This window comes from Vipera berus (genome assembly GCF_964194415.1).
Source record: "Vipera berus genome assembly, chromosome: 3".
In the NCBI taxonomy this organism is placed as follows: Eukaryota; Metazoa; Chordata; class Lepidosauria; order Squamata; family Viperidae; genus Vipera; species Vipera berus.
In genome coordinates, this window is record NC_138204.1 from 214,576,083 (window position 1) to 214,598,181 (window position 22,099).

At 45.6% G+C, this 22,099-nt stretch overlaps 1 protein-coding gene across 1 annotated transcript in view; it reads left to right on the forward strand.

Moving 5' to 3' along the window:
- Window positions 1–22,099, forward strand: part of ADGRB1 (adhesion G protein-coupled receptor B1) — a gene marked incomplete at its 5' end in the record, with an annotated part of 265,769 nt that overhangs the window by 161,824 nt on the left and 81,846 nt on the right. Inside the window, one exon of the mRNA XM_081323014.1 lies at window positions 11,387–11,579. Coding sequence (XP_081179140.1) covers window positions 11,387–11,579 — 193 coding nt within the window. The remainder of the gene's footprint in view (window positions 1–11,386; window positions 11,580–22,099) is intronic.

Below are 22,099 nucleotides of genomic sequence, written 5' to 3' on the forward strand. Positions count from 1 at the left end.
CAAAAAACGGAGAGGACCACCCGTCCTGAATCCCCAATGAGATGCCTCCAAGACATCCAGGGGCAGAGGACGAAGGAGGAGACAACCACACACCCTGAATGCTAGTCAGTTCAGAAAATTGCCATAAGGTTGTCAGCTCCTCTGTACTTCCGCCCCGTGGTTGGGAGGGTGGTGGGGAGAAAGTACAAGCCAAGATTTGGCGTTGATCGGGCTGGTGAAGCGTTCTTTCGCGTCTGTTCGGGAGGCCGGAGGCAGCCTCCTTACAAGCCAAGATTCGCGGTTGAAAAGAACGACAAAGCACTCTTTGGAGTTTGAATGGGAAGATGTAAAGGAGAAACTATAATTGCCTATTTCTCCACGGAATCTTTCTCTAATGCTGGTATGAAATCCGGGCTTACTGAGGTCGGGGTTAATGTTTTTGACTGTGATATCCTTGGTGCTCTCTGGGTTTGGCTCTTTTCTTGCAGGTGTTTCAATACACAACCAGGTAACATCATCAGTGCTAGAAGAAAGTGGGGTTTGCAGAAAGGAGGAGGAGGAGGAGGAGGAGGAGGAGGAGGAGGAGGAGGAGGAGGAGGAGGAGGACTGTGGGGTCCTTGGGGATCTCTGAGCTTGGTTGTCTGCTTGCAGACATTTCACGACCCAACTAGGTAACATCATCACTGTGTTTGGAACGTGGCTCAAGATCCAAAACAAAACAAACTCACTTGGAATTCCAGCAACAAAGTTTTTTTATTTCAAAAGAAGCGTTTGCAAAGGCTTGGCGGACTGAAACACACACGGGAGTTCAGCCACACCTTACAGAGCTGTTTGACACATTTTTATATTCTATCCCCGATGCAGATTCCCCCTCCCCTATCGCACTCAACGCCCCTTCCCTAATCATCCGATAAACTTTCCGGACCGCCTAAAACCACTCTCCTTCCCGTGTTCCAGGAAGCCCCTTTGTCCATATGGGAGAAGGGCAGTATATAAATCTAATAAATAAATAAATAAATAAATAAATAAATAAATAAATATCCTCTCCTTTCACCATCTAATTTTCTGTTACCACAGTCCGTCTCCTATAGTTGTTTTGATATTTCCTCTTACAATTTGTAACTTCTGCTTTTCACATTTGCACCGGTCCATACTTAGATAAAATATTATTTCTGATCTTCAGTTGGCTTCTGCTTCAACCTTTAGACTCATTAGAAATTTCTGAATAATACTTTTATTCCTTTCAACTGCTAGCGTGGAGGTGTGGTTGGTGGAGGTGTGGATTCCACAACCTGAAACTTGCATGGCTGGTCTGAAATTTTAAAAGGTTAAATTATATCTGGGGAAGGAAAAAAAAAACCCACTAGTTAATATAAATGTGTAAGGAAATGTTAATGAGTTCTTCATTCCCTCCAAATCTGGCAGATTTGTTTGGCAGATTTTATTTTATTTTTTAAAGAAATGTTTACAATTCATTGCTGATCTTCCCACGGCCTTGCCGGAGTCAAAATGAAACAGATTTTTGAGGGTTGCAACTTTCCACCACTCCTGATTGCAAGACTAAACCCCATCTGCTTTATCTGATTCTTTACAGGAACTAAACTCTGCAGAGACTTCTCTGATGTGATAAGATAGAAACCAGAAAGAGGGAGAAAGAGAGAGAGAGAGAAAGAGAGAGAGAAAGAGAGAAAGAAAGAAAGAAAGAAAGAAAGAAAGAAAGAAAGAAAGAAAGAAAGAAAGAAAGAAAGAAAGAAAGAAAGAAAGAAAGAAAGAAAGAAAGGAAGGAAGGAAGGAAGGAAGGAAGGAAGGAAGGAAGGAAGGAAGGAAGGAAGGAAAGAAGGAAAGAAGGAAAGAAGGAAGAAAGAAAGAAAGAAAGAAAGAAAGAAAGAAAGAAAGAAAGAAAGAAAGAAAGAAAGAAAGAAAGAAAGAAAGAAAGAAAGAAAGAAAGAAAGAAAATTCCCATGCTGGGTGGGGAATTTTGGGAGTTGAAGTCCAGGCATCTTAAAGTCGCCAAGTTTGGACCCCCCCCTGCTTTAAGGAACTAGGGAGGCCAACTTTTTCTTGTGTGTTTCCCCCAGAAAGTGGAACAAATGTTATTTTTGCTCTCCTTCTCCTTTTAATGAGAAATGTCCTCCTTCTAAATGGGACCTCAGCCCGTATTTCTGGAACCCCTGCCCGGCACTTGATGTGGGTTTTGCAGGCCATCCATGTGGAGATAAGCACGGGGGGGGGGGGGGTGGATTATCTCCTTTTGATCCTGATTGATGAAGCCCAGAAGGGAGGGTGTCAATCGCCAGATCTCATTCCCCACTCATTCCTCCTCCTCCTCCTCCTCTTCCTCTCCTCATTCTCTTCTTCTTTTTTTGTTCCTTCTCTGCCAATTACCGGAATGCAGAGCCATCAATGGGCCGCCGAATGCTTTTTTGGTCTCCGCTTTTAAGTATTATTTCCCTTTGTTTGCAAACCGTTTGCTAAGCTGGGCTCTGATTCTAAAGCATCTCGGCCCAGAGCGCGGTACGTTTGTCTAGAAGGGGTCGAAAGAGAAATTGCCAGAAGGCAGGGGTCTTCTGACACAAATGCATACAAATTGCTTATTAATGTTACTTAATTGCTTGTTGAGGGAGAAGGCAGAGCTTATGGCTGCTTCGGAAGATGTGTGTCATCCCTGGGGCTAGATGGGTTGAGATATCGGGAGCTAAAAAAGATTTAGAAAAGAAGGTCAGCCAGCAAGGGGGGAATTTTAAATGAGAGAGAGAGAGAGAGAGAGAGAGAGAGAGAGAGAGAGAGAGAGAGAGAGAGAGAGAGAGAGAGAGAGAGAGAGAGAGAGAGAGAGAGAGAGAGAGAGAGAGAGAGAGAGAAAGAAAAAGGTGTGAGAGAGAAAGAGAGAGAATGGGAAAGAGAGAGATGAGAGAGAAAATGTGAGGAGAGAGAGAGAAAGAATGAGAGAGAGAGTCAGAATGAGAGAGAATGAAAAATTGAATGTGAGAGATAAAGAGAGAGAGAAGGGGTGAGAAAATGTGAGAGAGAAGGGAGAGAAGGAGAGAAAGAATGAGAGATAGAGAGAGAGAATCAGAATGACAGAGAATGAAAAAATGAATGTGAGAGATAAAGAGAGAGAGAAGGGGTGAGAGAAAATGTGAGGGAGAGAGAGAAAGAGAGAAGAAATGAGAGAGAGAGAGAGAGTCAGAATGAGAGAGAATGAAAAATTGAATGTGAGAGATAAAGAGAGAGAGAAGGGGTGAGAGAAAATATGAGGGAGAGAGAGAAAGAGAGAAAGAATGAGAGAGAGAGAGAGAGTCAGAATGAGAGAGAATGAAAAATTGAATGTGAGAGATAAAGAGAGAGAGAAGGGGTGAGAGAAAATGTGAGGGAGAGAGAGAGAAAGAGAGAAAGAATGAGAGAGAGAGAGAGAGTCAGAATGAGAGAGAATGAAAAATTGAATGTGAGAGATAAAGAGAGAGAGAAGGGGTGAGAAAATGTGAGAGAGAAGGAGAGAAAGGGAAAGAATGAGGGGGAAAACAGAATGAGAGAGAGAATGAAACAGTGAATGTGTGAGTGAGAAAGAGAATGAGAGAGACAAGGTGAGAGAAAATGAAAGAGAGAGACGAGAGGAAGAATGAAAGGGAGAATGAAAAATATGTGAGAGAGAAAGAGAGAGAATGGGAAAGAGAGATGAGAGAGAAAATGTGAGGGAGAGAGAGAGAAAGAGAAAGAATGAGAGAGAGAGAGTCAGAATGAGAGAGAATGAAAAATTGAATGTGAGAGATAAGGAGAGAGAGAAGGGGTGAGAGAAAATGTGAGGGAGAGGGAGAGAAAGAGAAAGAATGAGGGGGGGAAAACAGAATGAGAGAGAGAATGAAACAGTGAATGTGTGAGTGAGAAAGAGAATGAGAGAGACAAGGTGTGAGAGACAATGAGAGAGAGAGAGACAACGAGAGGAAGGATGAGAGAAAGAGAAAGAATGAGAGAGAATGAAAGAGAATGAGATGAGAAATGAGAGCAAGAGAAAAAGAAGGAGGGACAGAGAAGGAGAGCAAGAGAAAGAATGAGAGAGAGAATGAAAAAGACGGAAAGGGAGGGAGGGAGAAAAGTTGGAATAAAAAAAACGAATCAAACCCATGCTATTCCCCCCCCGCCAATGATCTCCGCTGACCCCAGTTCCTTTTGAAACCTGCTTTAATTTTGAACTCAGAGGCCAGGTATAAGAGCAGGGGAGAACCCAACAGGATATCGGGCTGAATTAAATGAATGGGACGCAGTGAACATCCTCCCTGCAGATTTTTGTTACCTACCCAACAACTTCTCACCAGTGTTGTGTAGCCACACATCTGCCAGAGGCCTCACTGATGCCCCGTGGTGATGCGCAAAACAATGCAACAGGATCTACGTGAGGCTACCTTTGGAAAGAATCTGCAAGCTTCAGTTGGTTCAAAATGTGCTGGTCCACCCTGGTTTTTCACCCAGCCTAGATTTGCACACGGGTCATCTCTCTGCATTGATTCTGATTTGCATCTTGGTCCAATTCAAGGTCTTGGTTGTCCCCTCTAAAGCCCTACTTGGTCTGGGCCCAGATTATTTGAAGGACTATGTATTCCCAGTTACGTCTACTTTACTCACCAGAATGGGAAGGCAGGAGAAGTTATGGGTCCCCTCTCTTATTAAGGAGGCCCATCTGGTGGGGACCAAGAACAAGGGCCTTCTCCGTGGTGGCTCCCTTTCTGTGGAACATCATCCCTGCAGAGATAATATGGACCCCCAATTTGACACTCTTGTAAAAGGCCCTGAGGACCTGGTTCTGCCAAGGGGCCTGAGGACTCCAGGTTGATATGGAGCCCATCAAGTAGTTGGTTTGATTGAGAATGAGTGGGAGAGAGAATGAGAGAGAGAGAGAGAGAATGAGAGGGAGAGGGAGAGGGAGAGGGAGAGGGAGAGGGAGAGGGAGAGAGAGAGAGAGAGAGAGAGAGAGAGAGAGAGAGAGAGAGAGAGAGAGAGAGAGAGAGAGAGAGAGAGAGAGAGAATGAGAATGGAGATCATCAAGCAGTTGGTCTGATTCTTGTCACCAAGAATCAGAGTCTTGGAGTTTTATTTCAGTAAGCAAGCTAGAGTCGGCCGTGAGTGAGTTGGGTGTCCGCATAAATTTTCTCCGTAAATTTCATAATAAATAAAACGTTTCACCCCATCTTCTCATTCTGGTCTGGCGTCAGAACACAACCCCAGGTTGTAGCACGGGCCAAAAGCAGCAATCAGTCCCCTCCAAACACACACTTGATGGTGGGGAGGGTGGAACACCTGGGAACAGCTGGATGCCATCAGCTTTGAGCCACGATGATCCTCAACGGCGGAGGAGAGAGATTGCACCTGGTGCCATTGGGGCTCTGAGTGATGGTTGGTTTCTGCTCAGAAGCAGCAGGAGTTGAGAAGGCAATGAACCAGACGGGAAAGCCGAAAGCAGCTGAGGATTGTTTATAAATCGAGGTTGTTTATCAGAATCAGGGCTTTTTTCTCATAGAACGCTCAGAACGGAGTTCCGGCACCTTTTTTGGATGGAACCTTGTAGGGTAGGCAAGGTGGGTTGTATGACATGTGTGAGTTCCGGCACCTTTTTCTTTTACAAAAAAAAAGCACTGATCAGAATGCATGGGAATGGTTGGGACGAGTAAGGACCACACACCTGGAGCCCTGCATCCATTCTTGGTCATCACATTATAAAATAGATCTTGAGACTTCAGGGGGAAAAAGTGCAGAGAAGAGCAACTAAGACGATTGAAGGCCTGGAGACTAAAACATAGGAAGATTGGTTGAAGGATGGGGGCGGGGGGGGGTTGGCTAGACTAGAGAAAAGAAGGACTAGGGGTGACATGTTAGCACTCTCCCAATATTTGTGGGGCTGCCTCAAAGAAGGGTGGGGGTGGGTGGGTGGGTCAACCTATTCTCCAAAGCGCCTGAAGGCAGGACAAGAAGCAACGGATGGAAACTAAAGAAAGAGAGGTCCAATCTAGAACTAAGGAAGAAATTTCCTGACAGGACAATTAATCAGTAGAACAGAAGTTGCCTGCAGAAGTTGTGGGTCCTCCATCACTGGAGGTTTTTAAGAAGAGACTGGAAAGCCATTTGTCTGAAATGGTATATAGGGTCTCCTGCCTGAGCAGGGGGGGGGGTTGGACTGGATGACCTCCAAGGTCCCTTCCAGCTCTCTTCTGATTGATGGAAGGAAAGCTGTTGGGGAAGAACAAGGATGTGTGCATGTGGACTCAAGCTGTGGAGTCCTTGGTGCTCCCTGGCGGTTTGCTTGTGAATGTTTCATTACCCAACTAAGGAACATTATCAAGAGTGTGGGATTGCTCTCCGTTTATGTATAGTAGTTTGCCCAGCTACTATATGTCAATGAGATATGGTTAACTCCTTGGTGTCCCTTGGTTAGGGTATTGTTTTCTGCTTGATTGATTGTCTGGTGTTAATCCTTGCTTATCTGGGGGTTCGGTGCTGGGGAAAAAAAAGGCTTCTGATCTTTTTGCTTCCTTCTTAGCTTTTTATTGTTTCCTTTGAATGGTGGGTAAATGTTGTATATCTCCGTGTGTCTGATGACGGCTGCTTTGTCCGAACGGCAAGCTTCCGGGAATTCTCTTATGTTTTTTGGATTTAACTTGGGATAGGACGCTCAGTTTCCCAGTTAAAACTCTGGTTGAGTTCATCCATGTGTTGTGAGATTAAGGAATTGTCACTGCGTATCTATAAACAGGTCTACAGTATAAGTAGGGAGTACCTCACATTTGCTAACACTGATTGGGTCATGAAATGTCTGCAAAGAAACAGCCAAACTTAGGGAGCTACATTCCTTCCTTCCTCTCCCCCCTCCCTTCTCCCTATCTTCTATCCATTTGTCCATTCAGCCACCCATTTCCTTCTTTCCTTCCTTCCTTCCTTCCTTCCTTCCTTCCTTCCTTCCTTCCTTCCTTCCTTCCTTCCTTCCTTCCTTCCTTCCTTCTCTCTATATTATCTTCTTTCTTTCTTTCTTTCTTTCTTTCTTTCTTTCTTTCTTTCTTTCTTTCTTTCTTTCTTTCTTTCTTTCTTTCTTTCTTTCTTTCTTTCTTTCCTTCCTTCCTTCCTTCCTTCCTTCCTCTCATCCATACATCTCCTCTCTTGCTTCCCCTCCCCTCTTCTGCTCCCCACCCTTCCCCTCCTCCATCTCTTCTTCCTCCTCTTCCTACCCTAGGCTGACCATTGCACTGGTTAAATCACAGCTCCCCTCCTGACTTGTGTGACCATACCCTCAGAAGACCCCTGCCTCACAGCCCGTCCACTGAATTCGGACAGCGCAGTCTAGTGGTTGAAGTCTCAGACAAGGACCTGAGAAATTCAGCTTGAAGACCAACAGTTGGTCTGGAAGACTGTTGAGTTGCTTTTTAAGCCCACCTACCTTGCAGGGCACTTGTTACAGGGGAGGAACTGGGAGGGAAGGTATTGTACATGGACTAATGCAAAAAGGTGGGACAACATATGAGGAACAGTTACAGGAATTGGGTATGTCTAGTCTAATGGACTAAGGGACACGGTGGCTCAGTGGGTTAGGACGCTGAGCTTGTCGATCAGAAGGTCGGCAGTTTGGCGGGTCGAATCCCGAGTGCCGCGTAGCAGAGTGAGCGCCTGTTACTCGTCCCAGCTTCTGCCAACCTAGCAGTTCGAAAGCACATAAAAATGCAAGTAGAAAAATAGGGACCACTCCGGTGGGAAGGTAACAGCGTTCCGTGCGCCTTTGGCGTCTAGTCATGCCGGCCACATGACCACAGAGACGTCCTCGGACAAGCGCTGGCTCTTCGGCTTTGAAACGGAGATGAGCACTGGCCCCTAGAGTCGGAAACGACTAGCACACATGTGCGGGGGAACCTTTACCTTTACCTTTTAGTCTAATGGAAGGAAGGACCAGGGGGGACATGATAGCAGCCTTCCTATTTTTGAGGGGCTGCCACAAAGAACGGTGTGTGTGTGTGTGTGTGTCAAGCTATTCTCCAAAGCACCAGAAGGCAGGACAATGGAAACTAATCAGGGAGAGAAGCAACCTGGAATTAAAGAGAAACTTCCTAACAGTGAGGACAATCAACCAGCGGAACAGCCTGCCACCAGAAGTTGTGGATACTCCATCAATGGAGGTTTTTAAGGAGGGAACGGACAGTCACTTGTCTGGAATGACCTATGGTCCCTTGCTTGAGCAGGGGGCTGGACTAGAAGACCTCCAAGGTCCCTTCCAGCTCCTATTCTGTTCTAAATTCTAAACCCACCAACGGAAGCCTTAAAACCCTTCCAGAAAACAAACAGGACACAGACGCATGGTTGGTCCCGTGAAAGGTTGCGGGAGACTTTTAATTCAAAGTTTGCCCACAGGATTGGGAGCCCGAGACCAGCCCTACCTTTTATCCATTTCCTTTTTCCAGATTGTCCTCAACTTACAGTTGTCTGTTTAGTGACCGTTTGAAGTTGCAACAACGCTGAAAAAAAAGTGACTTATAATGGTTCCGCTACTTGTCCGGAAAGGTAGAGGGTCTTCTGCTTGAGCAAAGGGGTGGGGGTGGGAGTTGGACTAGGTATATGCATAATCTTTTCTCGTGTTCACGTAGCGTATATTGGAGGTGGTGACCCTTTGAGAGCTGAAGGCAACGGAATTTTATTTTAATGTATGCTGATTAGTGTACATTTAAAGTGACAATAAAGTTATTCCATTCCATTTATTCCATTCCATATTTTCCATTCTATTCTATTCTATTCTATTCTATTCTATTCTATTCTATTCTATTCTATTCTATTCTATTCTATTCTATTCTATTCTATTCTATTCTATTCTATTCTATTCTATTCTATTCTATTCTATTCTATTCTATTCTATTCTATTCCATTCTACAATCTGTTATCTTCTATTCTATTCTATTCTATTCTATTCTATTCTATTCTATTCTATTCTATTCTATTCTATTCTATTCTATTCTATTCTATTCTATTCTATTCTATTCTATTCTATTCTATTCTATTCTATTCTATTCTAATTCTACTCTACTCTATTCCATTCTACAATCTGTTATCTTCTATTCTATTCTATTCTCTTCTGTTCTGTTCTGTTCTGTTCTGTTCTGTTCTGTTCTGATCCATTCCGTTCTGTTCTGTTCCATTCCATTCCATTCTATTTTCTATTGTGTACTATTTTCTATTCTACTCTACTCTACTCTACTCTACCCTACTCTACCCTACCCTACCCTACTCCATTCCATTCCATTCCATTCCATTCCATTCTAATGACCGTCACTGTGTCCCAAGACAATTGCAGCATCCCTAGGATTACATAATCCTAATTTGGACACCTGGCAGCTGACTCACATACATGACGGTTGCGGTGTCCTGGGGTTACATGATCCCCTTTTGCGACCTCCTGATGAGCAAAGTCAGTGGGGGAAACCAAATTCACTTAGTCACTGGGTGACTAACCTATCAGCCGCAGTGGTTCACTTAACAACTGAGGCAAGAAAGGTCGTAAAATGGGGCAGGTCTCACTTCAGAACAGAAATTTTGGGCTTCACTTGTGGCCACAAGTCAAGGATTACCTGCATATAGAAGTGCTTGTATTAAATGACATGATTTGGGAAGATCCAGAACTAGAATGATATATGCGTTGAAGAGGAGGAGGAGGAGGATTTAGCAAAGCAATTGATAATTGCTTAAAAATAGTTTTTAAAACATGCAATTTAAGGGGAGTTACTTTGTCAAGGAAATATAATCCAGAGAGAAGCTTTTCTCCCTTGTCTTAGACAACTGACCATTGTGTCGGTAGTCCTCGACTTACGATACACAATTAAGACTGAAGTTTCTGTTGCTAAATGAGACATTCATTAAGTCTCATTTTACGTCTTTTCTTGCCACAGTTGTTAAGTGAGACATTTGTTAGGCGCGCTTTGCTGTAATTTTACGAGCTTTCTTGCCACCGTTGTTAAGCGAATCACGGCAGGTGTTAAATGAGCAACATGGTCGTTAAGTGAATCTGTGTTCCCCCAATGCCTTTGCTTGTCAGAAGGTCGCCAAAGGGGATCACGTGATTCCCCCGGGGACGCTGCGACCGTCGTAAATACGTGACTGCGGGGAAGCCGCAGCAGTCAGCAGGGCGAACAACGGCCGTGAGTCATTTTTCCCCAGTGCCGTCGTAACTTCAAACGGTCACTAAACAGACGGTTGCCAATTGATGACACCCCAGCGAGACCTGCCCCATCCAAACGAAAGTCTCCGATGACTTTCCCTACTGGAAAGTTGCACGCCCCGGAGACCGGAAGGTGCGAATGGGACACGCACGTGTTTGGTGGAAGCCGTGGTTCGCTTTTCACAACCAGCCAGCCACAAATCCAGATTTTTTTTCCCCCCTCTGTTGGGTGTGAAACCGCCCACCGAATATGGCACGACGGTAGGTGTGGAGACAGCTGCTCCCCGGGGCGTGCGTGAGAACGTGGAAAGCCACGCGTTGGGTGTTTGCGCACCACGTGGACGTTGGGGTGGATTGTTGTGCGCCGGGGAGAGTCGTGGTTTGTGACAGAGGGTGTGATGTGTCATGCTAAGAGGGGAGGGGGGGGGCTTGGTGTGACAAATGCCACAATGAAAAGAGTTGCACGAGACTGTGGCTGCAAAGGAGCAGCCTTTGGAGAGAAGAGGAGAAGAAACCAGGGTTGGTGAGGACTTGCAGCTGGGGAAATTGTGTGCCTCGCACTCAGGTGTGTGTGTACAGTTGGTAGGAGCTGCACGGGACCTTTGACGTGAAGCCTCGAAAAACAAAACCCAAGTCCAGCATTGCCTCCTAAATTGGCCTCTCTTGCCTTCTTGGCTTCCGGAGATCTCCCGGTGGTCTCCTCTCCAAAGCAAACAGCCAGGCTGGAAGGGGCCTGAGGCCCCAATGAAGGCCTTTGGGGTGCCAACTCCTGGCTGAGCAGCAGGAGAAGGTCGGGAGGAATCGGAGTGAGGTCCAGGTAGATTCAAAGTCACTTTTGAGTGTGTATGTGTCTGTGTGGGGTGGGTGGGTGGGTTTGCCGCTGTTTATGCATTCCTGGCTGCCTTGGTGAGGAGGGGGGGGGAAAGGGAGGGCCACGTACGTCGTGGGCACAGGAGGGGGTGGGAGGCTGGTTGTGGTTGCGATGTTTCTTTCAGCAATGTGTTGGTGATGCTTGTTTTTTTTTCTTCACCTCCTGTCGTCCCCTTCTCTCTCTCTCTCTCTCTCTCTCTCTCTCTCTCTCTCTCTCTCTCTCTCTCTCTCTCTCTCTCTCTCTCTCTCTCTCTCTCTCTCCCCCCTGTGTGTGCCCTTGTCTCTCTCTCTCTTCTCTCTCTCTCTCTCTCTCTGTGTCTCTCCCCCTCTGCACTCGCTTCCCCCTCCTCCCTCCTTTCACAGACCCTCCTCCTCCATCACCACCACCACCTCCTCCTCCTCCTCCTCCTCCTCCTCTTCCTCCTTCTCTCCATCTCAGCTTGGCGCCTGGTCTTGGAGGGGTTGCCGAACCGTCCCTGTGGATCCTTTCCGAACCAAATGCTTCTGTGACCGAGTCTCTACCTTCGCCATCTTAGCCCAGATTGCTGCTGACATGGTAAGTCTTCCCCCCCCTCCCGCCCCACCCGCCAAAGGAGCATCTCTGCCAGCCAGCCAGCCAGCCAGCCAGAGCGGGAGACAAACCCTGGGCTTCTGCCCAAAAGGTGGAGGAGGAGGAGAAGAAGAAAGAAAGGGAAGAAGGGGGGAAAGGAAAGGAAAAGAAAAGAAAAGAAATACAGTCCAGCCTGTGACATTTCCAGCTCGCTCCGTGCACGCCTGTGTGTGGCAGAGTTGGGGTGTGTGTCTGTGTGTCTCTGTGTGTGTCTCTCTCTCTCTTGGTGGGCGCATCGTAAAGCTTAGCGTTTTTTGGGCGACCGTGACTGCGTGCGTGCCCAGCTTAGCTAGAGAAAAGCCAGCCTCGCACATCACCCAGCTGTGTGCATCGGCGGCAGCGGCATCAGCGTTGCACAACGTTGCACCTTGCGGGGTGCGTTGTCTCTAGGAGAAGCCAAACCCGCTTCCCCCGGCTCTCTTTTCAGAACCGGTGACCTGAATAATCACCGGGGGATCCTGACCGCATTAAAATGTCACTTTTTTTTCCCCTTCGGTGGGGCCCGGCCTCTGCCTTTTTGACCGGGGCTCCTGGGAGAAGGGGTGGGGGTGGCTTTGCTCAGTGTGTGTGTGTGGGGGGGGCTTGCAAACGGGGTCAGGCAACGCTGAGATGCTCGGAGGGGCTTCAGGTATCCAGGCCTGGTTTTTCAGATTTGCAGCAGACAGGTTGAAGGCTGGAGGTGGCCTCCTTGGTCGTTTTTGAAGGAATTCTGGGAGTTTTAACTCCTTCTCCGCCAGCTGGCCGGCGTCCAGCTTCAACTGCACAATTTGGCTCCAACACTCTTGAGATACTTTTGGAGGTCTCTTAAGGCCTGGGTGCCTTCTTCACCCTCTAACACCATTTTGAGGGGTGGGGTGGGGGTCGGGGGTGAGGTGTAAGCTTTCGTCTGGCCCCAAAGAAGAGAAGTTTCGAGGAAGGGGTGTGGATGTAGATTTTGCCCAGATGTGTCTTTCCAGGAATGGTGGGAAGCTGGGTAGAAAGTTGAGGCAGACTATTATTCGAGAATATTACAATAGAATAGAATCTGGAAGGGACCTTGGAGGTCTCCTAGTCCACCCTCCTGCTCAAGCAGGAGAACCTAAACCATCTCGGACAAGTGACCATCCAGTCTCTTCTTAAAAACCTCCAGTGATGGAGCAGCCACGATTTCTGGAGGCAAGCAGTTCCACTGGTTAATTGTCCTTGCTGTCAGGAACTTTCTCCTTAATTCCAGGTTGCTTCTCTCCTTGGTCGGTTTCCAACCATTGTTTCTCGTCCTGCCTTCAGATGCTTTGGAGAATAATTTCACCCCCTCTTCTTTGGGGCAGCCCCTCAAATACTGGAAGGCTGCTATCATGTCACCCCTATACTCTGCAGACTAGCCAAACCCCAAATCCCGCTGCCCTTCTTCCTAGGTTTTAGAAACGGAATGGTTAAAACTGGCTTTGTCAAAATCAGAAGTTTGGGTGAAGGAAGGTAGATATGGATTTTGGGGTTGGTCGGTTGGTTTGTTCTTCTAAAGGTTAGCTTCATTTTTGGATTTAGCAAACTCGGCTGCTTGTTCTGGGTCAAGTTAAAAATTGCCCCTCTCCATCCGACATCGCTTGGGCGGCTTCTCAGATTTCTCCCATCCTTCTGGCTGGATCTCCCGGAGGTTCTTCAGAGGTTCTCCTCTCCATTTCTTCTCCCCAACCAGGAAGGGTAAAGAGAAGATCGTGGGGATGGGCGGGTGGAAGTTTCCTGGTAAAAGGCAAGTTTCCTGAGATGGGTTTATTATTAGAAACACTAATGTATTTGGTCCACTAGTTGCCATGGAAACATCTGCACTGAAGTGGCTTTCGAAGTACAAGGGTGTCTAAAGAATTGGGGCAGGAGAAGATCTGAAAGGGCGGTGGGCAAGATGGTTGTCCACAGTGGGAACCGTCACATCATCCAAGGCCACCAAGTTGCTCCCTTATCCCATTTCTTGGAGGGGAAGGAGGGAGAGAGGTGACCGTTATCTAAGTAAGCAAGGTTTTGTCAACTTGGTCATCAGTTGGTCATGATCCAAGTGATCTCTAAGTCAATGTTTTTTTTTCCCCTGCCCTTCATTCTTCATGTCCATCTTCACCAAGTTGACGCCCGCCAAGAACTCCCAATTGTTTGGAGGCCTCCACACTTCAAGAAGGCACCAGGAGAGTTTAAGCTACAGCTCCCACCTCCTCAATCGTATTTCTTTTTCATCTTGGTCCATCTAAACCCTGGCTTATCATTGCAGGAATAAGCGACAATCCATCTATCGCTTAGATTGTTCCTCTGTTCTCCATCCACTTCCCAAACTTGGGAAGTTTGTTTCTTTTTCTCTCTCTCTCTTTTTGTTACATGCCAGAACTGGTGGAGTTGCCTGAAATGAGACAAAGTGTGGCTTCTCTTAACAATGATTTGTTGCAGGAAACCAAGGTTCAGGTTGAAGCTGGTTTGTTGTGGGTCATTTAAGGTTTACTTATGATAAGTCTCCTTCAAGTCCAGCAAGTTTGGACAAAAACGTTTATGGGCAGAAACGGGAAGAATAACAGAATAACAGAGTTGGAAGGGACCTTGGAGGTCTTCTAGTCCAACCCCCTGCTCGGGAAGGAGACCCTACACCAGACATGTCAAACACAAGGCCTGGGGGCCGGATCCGGCCCGTGAAGTGGTTTCATGCGGCCCGCTAAGCCATCCTGGAAACAGTGAGGGAACGGCCCCCGCTGCCTTGGCCCTGGCCCAGAGACCCTCCTTCTGCCAGAGACCCTCAGATCTGTCCCCAGTCCTGCCCAGGCCCCCATAGGCACCCTTGATGCGAACGATGTAGAGCTGGCCATGCCCACCCAGTAGGCCATACACACTTTAGCCACGCCCACCCAGTAGGCCACGCCCACCCAGTAGGCCACGCCCACCCAGGCCACACCCACCCGGCCCCCTGAGGGCAACCGCAATGCTGATGCAGCCCTCAATGAAATTGAGTTTGACACCCCTGCCCTACACCATTTCAGAAAGGTGGCTGTCCAGTCTCTTCTTAAAAATCTGCAGTGAGTTTTGAACTCATCATCATGAGTGCCATCTTGACTTCTTTGACCATATCTTGCAGGACCCCAACGTCTGCCGATTCCAAACTTTTGGAAATTGTATAATTTAAAAATATAAAAAGGGTATTGAGGAGAGAGAATAGGAAGAACTACTTATATTCAATCACCATTTTTAGAATAGAATAGAACTGGATGGGACCTTGGAGGTCTTCTAGTCCAACCCCCTGCTCAAGCAGGAGACCCTAGACCATTTCAGACAGGTGATTGTCTAGCCTCTTCTTAAAAACCTCCAGTGATGGAGCACCCACGATTTCTGAAGGCTTTGTATCTGCTCACTGTTGATCATTTATTTATGGTTTCTTTCTTTCTTGGATGTTCATCCCCACCTTTCTTGTTCTTTAATAACCTCCAGTGATGGAGCACCCACAACCTCCGGTGGCAAGATGTTCCACTGGTTAATTGTCCTCGCTGTCAGGAAGTTTCTCCTTAGTTCCAGGTTGCTTCTCTCTTTGGTCAGTTTCCAACCATTGTTTCTTGTCTTTATTTCTGGTGCTTTGGAGAATAACGTGACCCCCTCTTCTTTGGGGCAGCCCCTCAGACACTCGAACGCTGCTATCGTGTCTCCCCTATTTCTTCTTTTCTTTAGACTAGCCAAACCCAAGTCCTGCCACCGTTCTTCGTATGTTTTGCTCTCCAGGCCTTGGATCATCTTAGTTGCTCTTCTCTGAATTTTTTCCCAAACTCTCAACTTCTTTTTTGTGATATGGTGACCAAAATTGGTTGCAGTATTCCAGGTGTGGCCTCACTAGGGTTTTATAAAGTGGTACTAATACTTTGCGTGATCTTGATTCTGTGCCTCTGTTTACACAACCCAGGTTTGCATTAGCTTTTCTGGCTGCTACTGCACACTGCTGGCTCGTGATCAAGTGGTCATCCACTAGGACTCCAAGGTCCCTCTCACAGTTGCTGTTTTGAGCCAGGTCTCGCCCAGTCTGTATTTGTGCCTTTGGTTTGTCCTGTGTAAATGTAAGACTTTGCTTTTTTCTCTTGATCGAAGGCATTCTGCTTGTTTTATCCAATGCCTTCTTATTTGCTGATTGCTATCTGAAGCATAGGGACGCGGTGGCTCAGTGGGTTAGGACACTGAGCTTGTCGATCAGAAGGTCGGCAGTTTGGCGGGTCGAATCCCGAGTGCCGCGTAACAGAGTGAGCGCCTGTTACTCGTCCCAGCTTCTGCCAACCTAGCAGTTCGAAAGCACGTAAAAATGCAAGTAGAAAAAAAGGGACCACTACGGTGGGAAGGTAACAGCGTTCCGTGCGCCTTTGGCGTCTAGTCATGCCGGCCACATGACCACGGAGACGTCCTCGGACAAACGCTGGCTCTTTGGCTTTGAAACGGAGATGGGCACCGGCCCCTAGAGTCAGAAACGACTAGCACGCATGTGCGGGGGAACCTTTACCTTTACCTTTACCTTATCTGAAGCATAATTATGAGTTTTCTCAATCTGCGTGAACCTTCCGTCGCATGGAGCAGTTGGGATAAAGTGTCCAGTACACCCCCAATGCCCATTGCATTTTTGGTTGCAGCTGTTGTCATTTGTCAATTACAGGGACTCCTCGAATTATAACAATTCGTTTAGCAGCCATTCAAAGTTGGTAACCACCCAAAATTCGATTCACCTAAACACAGGGATGGGTGCAATGATTATGGATGCAACGACTGATCATAAACCCCCTTTTTTCCCCAACGCCGTTGTAACTTTGGATGGTCACTAAATGAATGATTATAAGTCAAGGACTGCCTATATAACCTGGGTGGCTGCAGACGATGTGAAATTATTTGTTAAAGTGGATGCAAATGACCCTCCTGGGACAGAATTTTTTGGATAGAGACGATTTGCCCAATATTTTGAAATAGGTGCAGACAGAAATGTGGTCCGATAAAATCTGCTAAATGGGGTTACAGGTAATCTTTGACTTATCGCCACAATTGAGCCAAAAATTCTTGTTGTTAGGTGAGTTTTGCCCCATTTTACAGGCCTACAACAGTTTATTTTTTGTCTGTTTGAAGTTACAACGGCACTAAAAAATTGACTTATGACCGTTTTTCACACCTACTGTATGGCCGCCGAAGCATGCCCCACGGTCACGTGATGTGCGGACGTTGATTCGTATTTATGATGGGATCCTCTTTTGCGACCTTCTGATGAACAGAGTCAGTGGGAAAGCCAGGTTCACTTAACAACCTTGTGACTAACTTGATTAACAACGGTAGCAAGAAAGTTTCATAAAACGGGGCAAAAAAAATCAATAAACAAATGTCTCACCAAGCGACAGAAATTTCAGACTCCATGGTGGTTGTTAAGCTGAGGACCATCTGTACTACCTCTCTTGCAACATTTGTGAATAGAATAGAATAGAGCTGGAAGGGACCTTGGAGGTCTTCTAGTCCAGCCCCCTGCTCAAGCCGGAGAACCTATACTATTTCAAACAAATGACTATCCAGTCTCTTCTTAAAAACCTCCAGTGATGGAGCGCCCACGATGACTGGTGGCAAGCTGTTCCACTGGTTGATTGTCCTCACTGTCAGGAAGTTTCTCCTTAATTCCAGGTTGCTTCTCTCCTTGATCAGCTTCCAACCATTGTTTCCTGTCTTGCCTTCTGGTGCTTTGGAGAATAGTTTAACCCCCTCTTCTTCTTTGTGGCAGCCCATCAAATACTGGAACGCTGCTCTCATGTCTCCCCTATTTCTTCTTTTCTTTAGACTAGCCAAACCCAAATCCCGCAGCCGTTCTTCGTACGTTTTAGTCTCCAGGCCTTGGATCATCTTACTTGCTCTTCTTTGCACTTTTTCCAAACTCTCAACGTCTTTTTTGTGATATGGTGGCCAAAATTGGCTACAGTATTCCAGGTGTGGCCTTATTAGTGAATCACTGCTGTTTTGATTATGTGACCATGGAGATGGTGCACAGGTCGTAAGTGTGAGAATTGGTTGCAAGTCTCTCTTTTTCGGTGGCATTGTAACTTCAAACATCTTAGTTGCTCTTCTCTGAATTTTTTCCAAACTCTCAACGTCTTTTTTTGTGATATGGTCACCAAAACTGGTTGCCGTATTCCAGGTGTGGCCTCACTAGGGTTTTATAAAGCGGTACCGATACTTCGCGTGATCTCGATTGTATGCCTCCGTTTGTAGCATCCTTCTGGCATGTTTACACCTCTTGGCATGGTATTGTAACTTCAAACAGTCACTAAACAAATAGTTGTAAGTCAGGGACTTTAAATCACGATTTTACTGGCTTTTGTCTGAGTGACTCCAGAACTGATGATGTTCTGGAGAACTTGCAACACCTGCATCTTCTCCCAAGCTCTGAGTAAGGGTGGTGGGAGGTTCTGCTGCGTGTGTGGCATTTGTTTAATGCCTTTGCCCAGATCTGCCATCTGTTTATTGTTTTATGGAGATGGTTATTTTTCATGTTGTGTTGTTTTGTGAGCCACATAAAGTCAGTCAGGAGTTGGGTGGCAGCTAAACTTGAACCAATGAATAAGTGCATCTGCCTTGACCATAAACCTCACTTATTGCCCAGGTTAGATGGAACATCAGTGTTTACATTTTTATTTTATTTTTTAATCCCACATTTACTATTTTCTATAAATAACTCAAAGTTAGCTCATACTTCTTCCTCCTTCAGTTTTGTCCACAATAATAATTCTGTGAGGTGGGTTGAGCTGAGGGAGAGGAACTTGCTCAAACTCACCCAGTCAGCTTTCATGCCTGAGGCGGGACTAGAACTCACTGTCTCCTGGTGATGGGCCTAAAGTCACCAGGTCAGCTTTCATGCCTAAGGCGGGACTAGAACTCACTGTCTCCTGGTGATGGGCCTAAAGTCACCAGGTCAGCTTTCATGCCTAAGGTGGGACTAGAACTCACTGTCTCCTGGTGATGGGCCTAAAGTCACCAGGTCAGCTTTCATGCCTAAGGTGGGACTAGAACTCACTGTCTCCTGGTGATGGGCCTAAAGTCACCAGGTCAGCTTTCATGCCTGAGGCGGGACTAGAACTCACTGTCTCCTGATGACAGGCCTAAAGTCACCCATATGGCCTTCATGTCTAAGGTGCAACTAGAATTCACCGTCTCCTGGTGATTGGCACAAAGTCAGCTACATATCCTTCACAGCCCATTTTTATGTAGTCTTGACACCTAGAAGGATCCCAAATACAGATCATTCTCGTTTAGCTATTACACTCGGGACCAGCATTTCAGTCACTATACAAAGCAGTCACTAAGTGAAACCACAACTGGGCTTGCTATCTTCTTTCAGCTTTCCAGCCTTGTGAAAATTGTAAATGTGAGGATTTGGTCACAAAGATATTTTTTTTTCAACCTTGTGCATTCGGACAGTTGCTAAATGAAGCCGGCTATTAAGATATTTAAATTTAGGAGCTGGAGCAGTGGGATTGTGCAGTGAGCCAGAACACACAGTTTTGGTTGTTTTGTACCAGAGTGCTGCCTCCTATGTGAGGCAATCTGCGCTGTGATTGGTTGCTGTGCGCGTGGAGGGGGACATTCCTTTTTTCCCGCCTTTTTGTGTCCTCTGTATGCCCTGGGATTTACCTCAGGATGCTCCCGTTTCCCCCGACTGTCTTGTTTGCTGCAAAGATTGTTGTAAAATATAGTTATTTATATAAAACTACAAATTCCTGTCGGCGCCTCTGACTTCATTTAGACACCTGCTCCGCAATTCCTGGGCACGGTCGCTAAACCACGACCACCTGTAGCCCATTTCCGGTTTTGTAGCTGTGCGTTTCCAGCACATAAGCCATTTTGAACACAATACGCTAGAAACCTGGCTGCACCCAGCCCTCCTCCACAGCACCCAGCATGCTGGGAATCCCCCATTTTTACTTTCATGCCCTTCGCTGCCCATCCTGTTTCACACAACCGGGCACGTGATGCAAGCAACGATTCCCAGTTTCCGTATTCGCATTGAGCCGGGAGAGGAAGCCCAACTTTAGAAAAGAGAGTTTATAATGCCTTTGAATGCTGATATAGGATCCGTAGCCATTAGAATTCTTTTCAAATTAGAAATTCTTCTCTTGCAATGAACATTTTTAGTTTATTCTAAGATTAAAATACAAAATGGCAAAATATTACACACACACACACACACACACCAAAAAAGACATTAAGGGAAAAAAAAGGTCTTTAAAAAAGAAAACTAACATGAATACACACAACATCCTTCCTAGTTGAATGCTGATTAGTATAATACAGCAATTTTGGTTTTCCACCCCCAGTGAAAAAGGCTGAAAGAATGTTAAGCTGTTAAACTACTAAATGTACTTAAAAATGGTTAGCCTGTCATCTCTAAACTATAGTCATAACAAAGTGGTTAACAGAAAAAAAACAATAGCAAGGAACGTGTTATGTAAAAATGTGAAAGTAGTAAAAAAAAACTGTGAACAGTAATAAGAGAAAGACAAAGAAAGTTAAAACTGCAAAATCCTCTGTTAACAAACTCTTATTGCAGCCAACTCATACACAATTTAAAGGTAAAGGTAAAGGTTCCCCCGCACCTGCGTGCTAGTCGTTTCCGACTCTAGGGGCCGGTGCTCATCTCCGTTTCAAAGCCGAAGAGCCAGCGCTTGTCCGAGGACGTCTCCGTGGTCATGTGGCCGGCATGACTAGACGCCAAAGGCGCACGGAACGCTGTTACCTTCCCACCGTAGTGGTCCCTATTTTTCTACTTGCATTTTTACGTGCTTTCGAACTGCTAGGTTGGCAGAAGCTGGGACGAGTAACAGGCGCTCACTCTGCTACGCGGCACTCGGGATTCGACCCGCCAAACTGCCGACCTTCTAATCGACAAGCTCAGCGTCCTAACCCACTGAGCCACCGCGTCCCTTCTATACACAATTTACCATGGCTTAAATCCCCAATCATCCCAAATACTACAGTTAAGTCCAGTTGTGTAAAAATAGGAAAGTAATACAAATGGTGAACAGTAAGAAGAGAAAGACAAAGTTAAAATTGCAAAAACCCTCTGTTAATAAACTCTTATTGTAATCGACTCATACAAAATTTACCACAGCTTCGATCCCCCAGTCATCTCAAATATTAACCCTAATTCGACCCGAATCAAATATTCCAGTTTGTTACTTTAAACTATCTCTTATCAATTACTGATTGATTGAATACAATACGTCCAGTCTCCATAGCCAATCTATCTTTCCCCTTGAATCAGAAATTCTTAAACAAATGGTCTGGAGCAATCGTGCAACACCTTTTTTCCCAATTGGCAACTTTTATTAAAAGGCATAAGTGTTGGTGAGCTACAGCTGATGCCTCTGAATATAATTTCTTAGTCAGAAAAGCTGCTATCGGACCCCTCCTGATATTGGACTGTTCACACCCTTCTCCTCCCACAGTGAACAAACTGTGAAAAAAAACCAACAACCCGGTTTATTTCTGAGTTTCTGAATCTTGCCCTGAAGTTCTCCGATCAAAAATAGCATTTATCAGGGTAGTGGGTTTTTTTTTTTTTGGGGGGGGGGGAAATAATTATTAGGGAAATTAGGAGAGATGTAAGGAAATAACAGATGCTCTTTGATGCTCTTCTCTTTAATCTCTTTCTAGAACCTCAGCGTCATTTTTGTATTGTAGTGATCAGAACTGGAAGCAGAATTACAAAGCAGAACAACCATATTTCAAACTTCAGATCCATCTCTTTCTAGGCTATTAGGAGGGGATTCTTTTTTCTAGAGAGGGAGGGAGAGTGAGACAGAGAGAGAGAGAAGATAGATAGATAGATAGATAGATAGATAGATAGATAGATAGATAGATAGATAGACAGACAGACAGACAGACAGACAGACAGACAGACAGACAGACAGACAGACAGACAGACAGACATTATAAAGATAGAGGTAAATAGATTGATGATAGATAGATAGATAGATAGATAGATAGATAGATAGATAGATAGATAGATAGATAGATAGATAGATAGATAGATAGATAGATAGATAGATAGATAGATAGATAGACAGACAGACAGACAGACAGACAGACAGACAGACAGACAGACAGACACAGTAGATAGACAGACAGACAGACACAGGAGATAGATAGATAGATGATAGATAGATAGATAGATAGATAGATAGATAGATAGATAGATAGATAGATAGATAGATAGATTGACAGACAGACAGATAGACAGACAGACAGACAGACAGACACAGACAGACAGACAGACAGACACGGTAGATATAGATAGATAGATAGATAGATAGATAGATAGATAGATAGATAGATAGATAGATAGATAGATAGATAGACAGATAGATAGACACAGTAGATAGATAGACAGACAGACACAGGAGATAGATAGATAGATAGATAGATAGATAGATAGATAGATAGATAGATAGATAGATAGATAG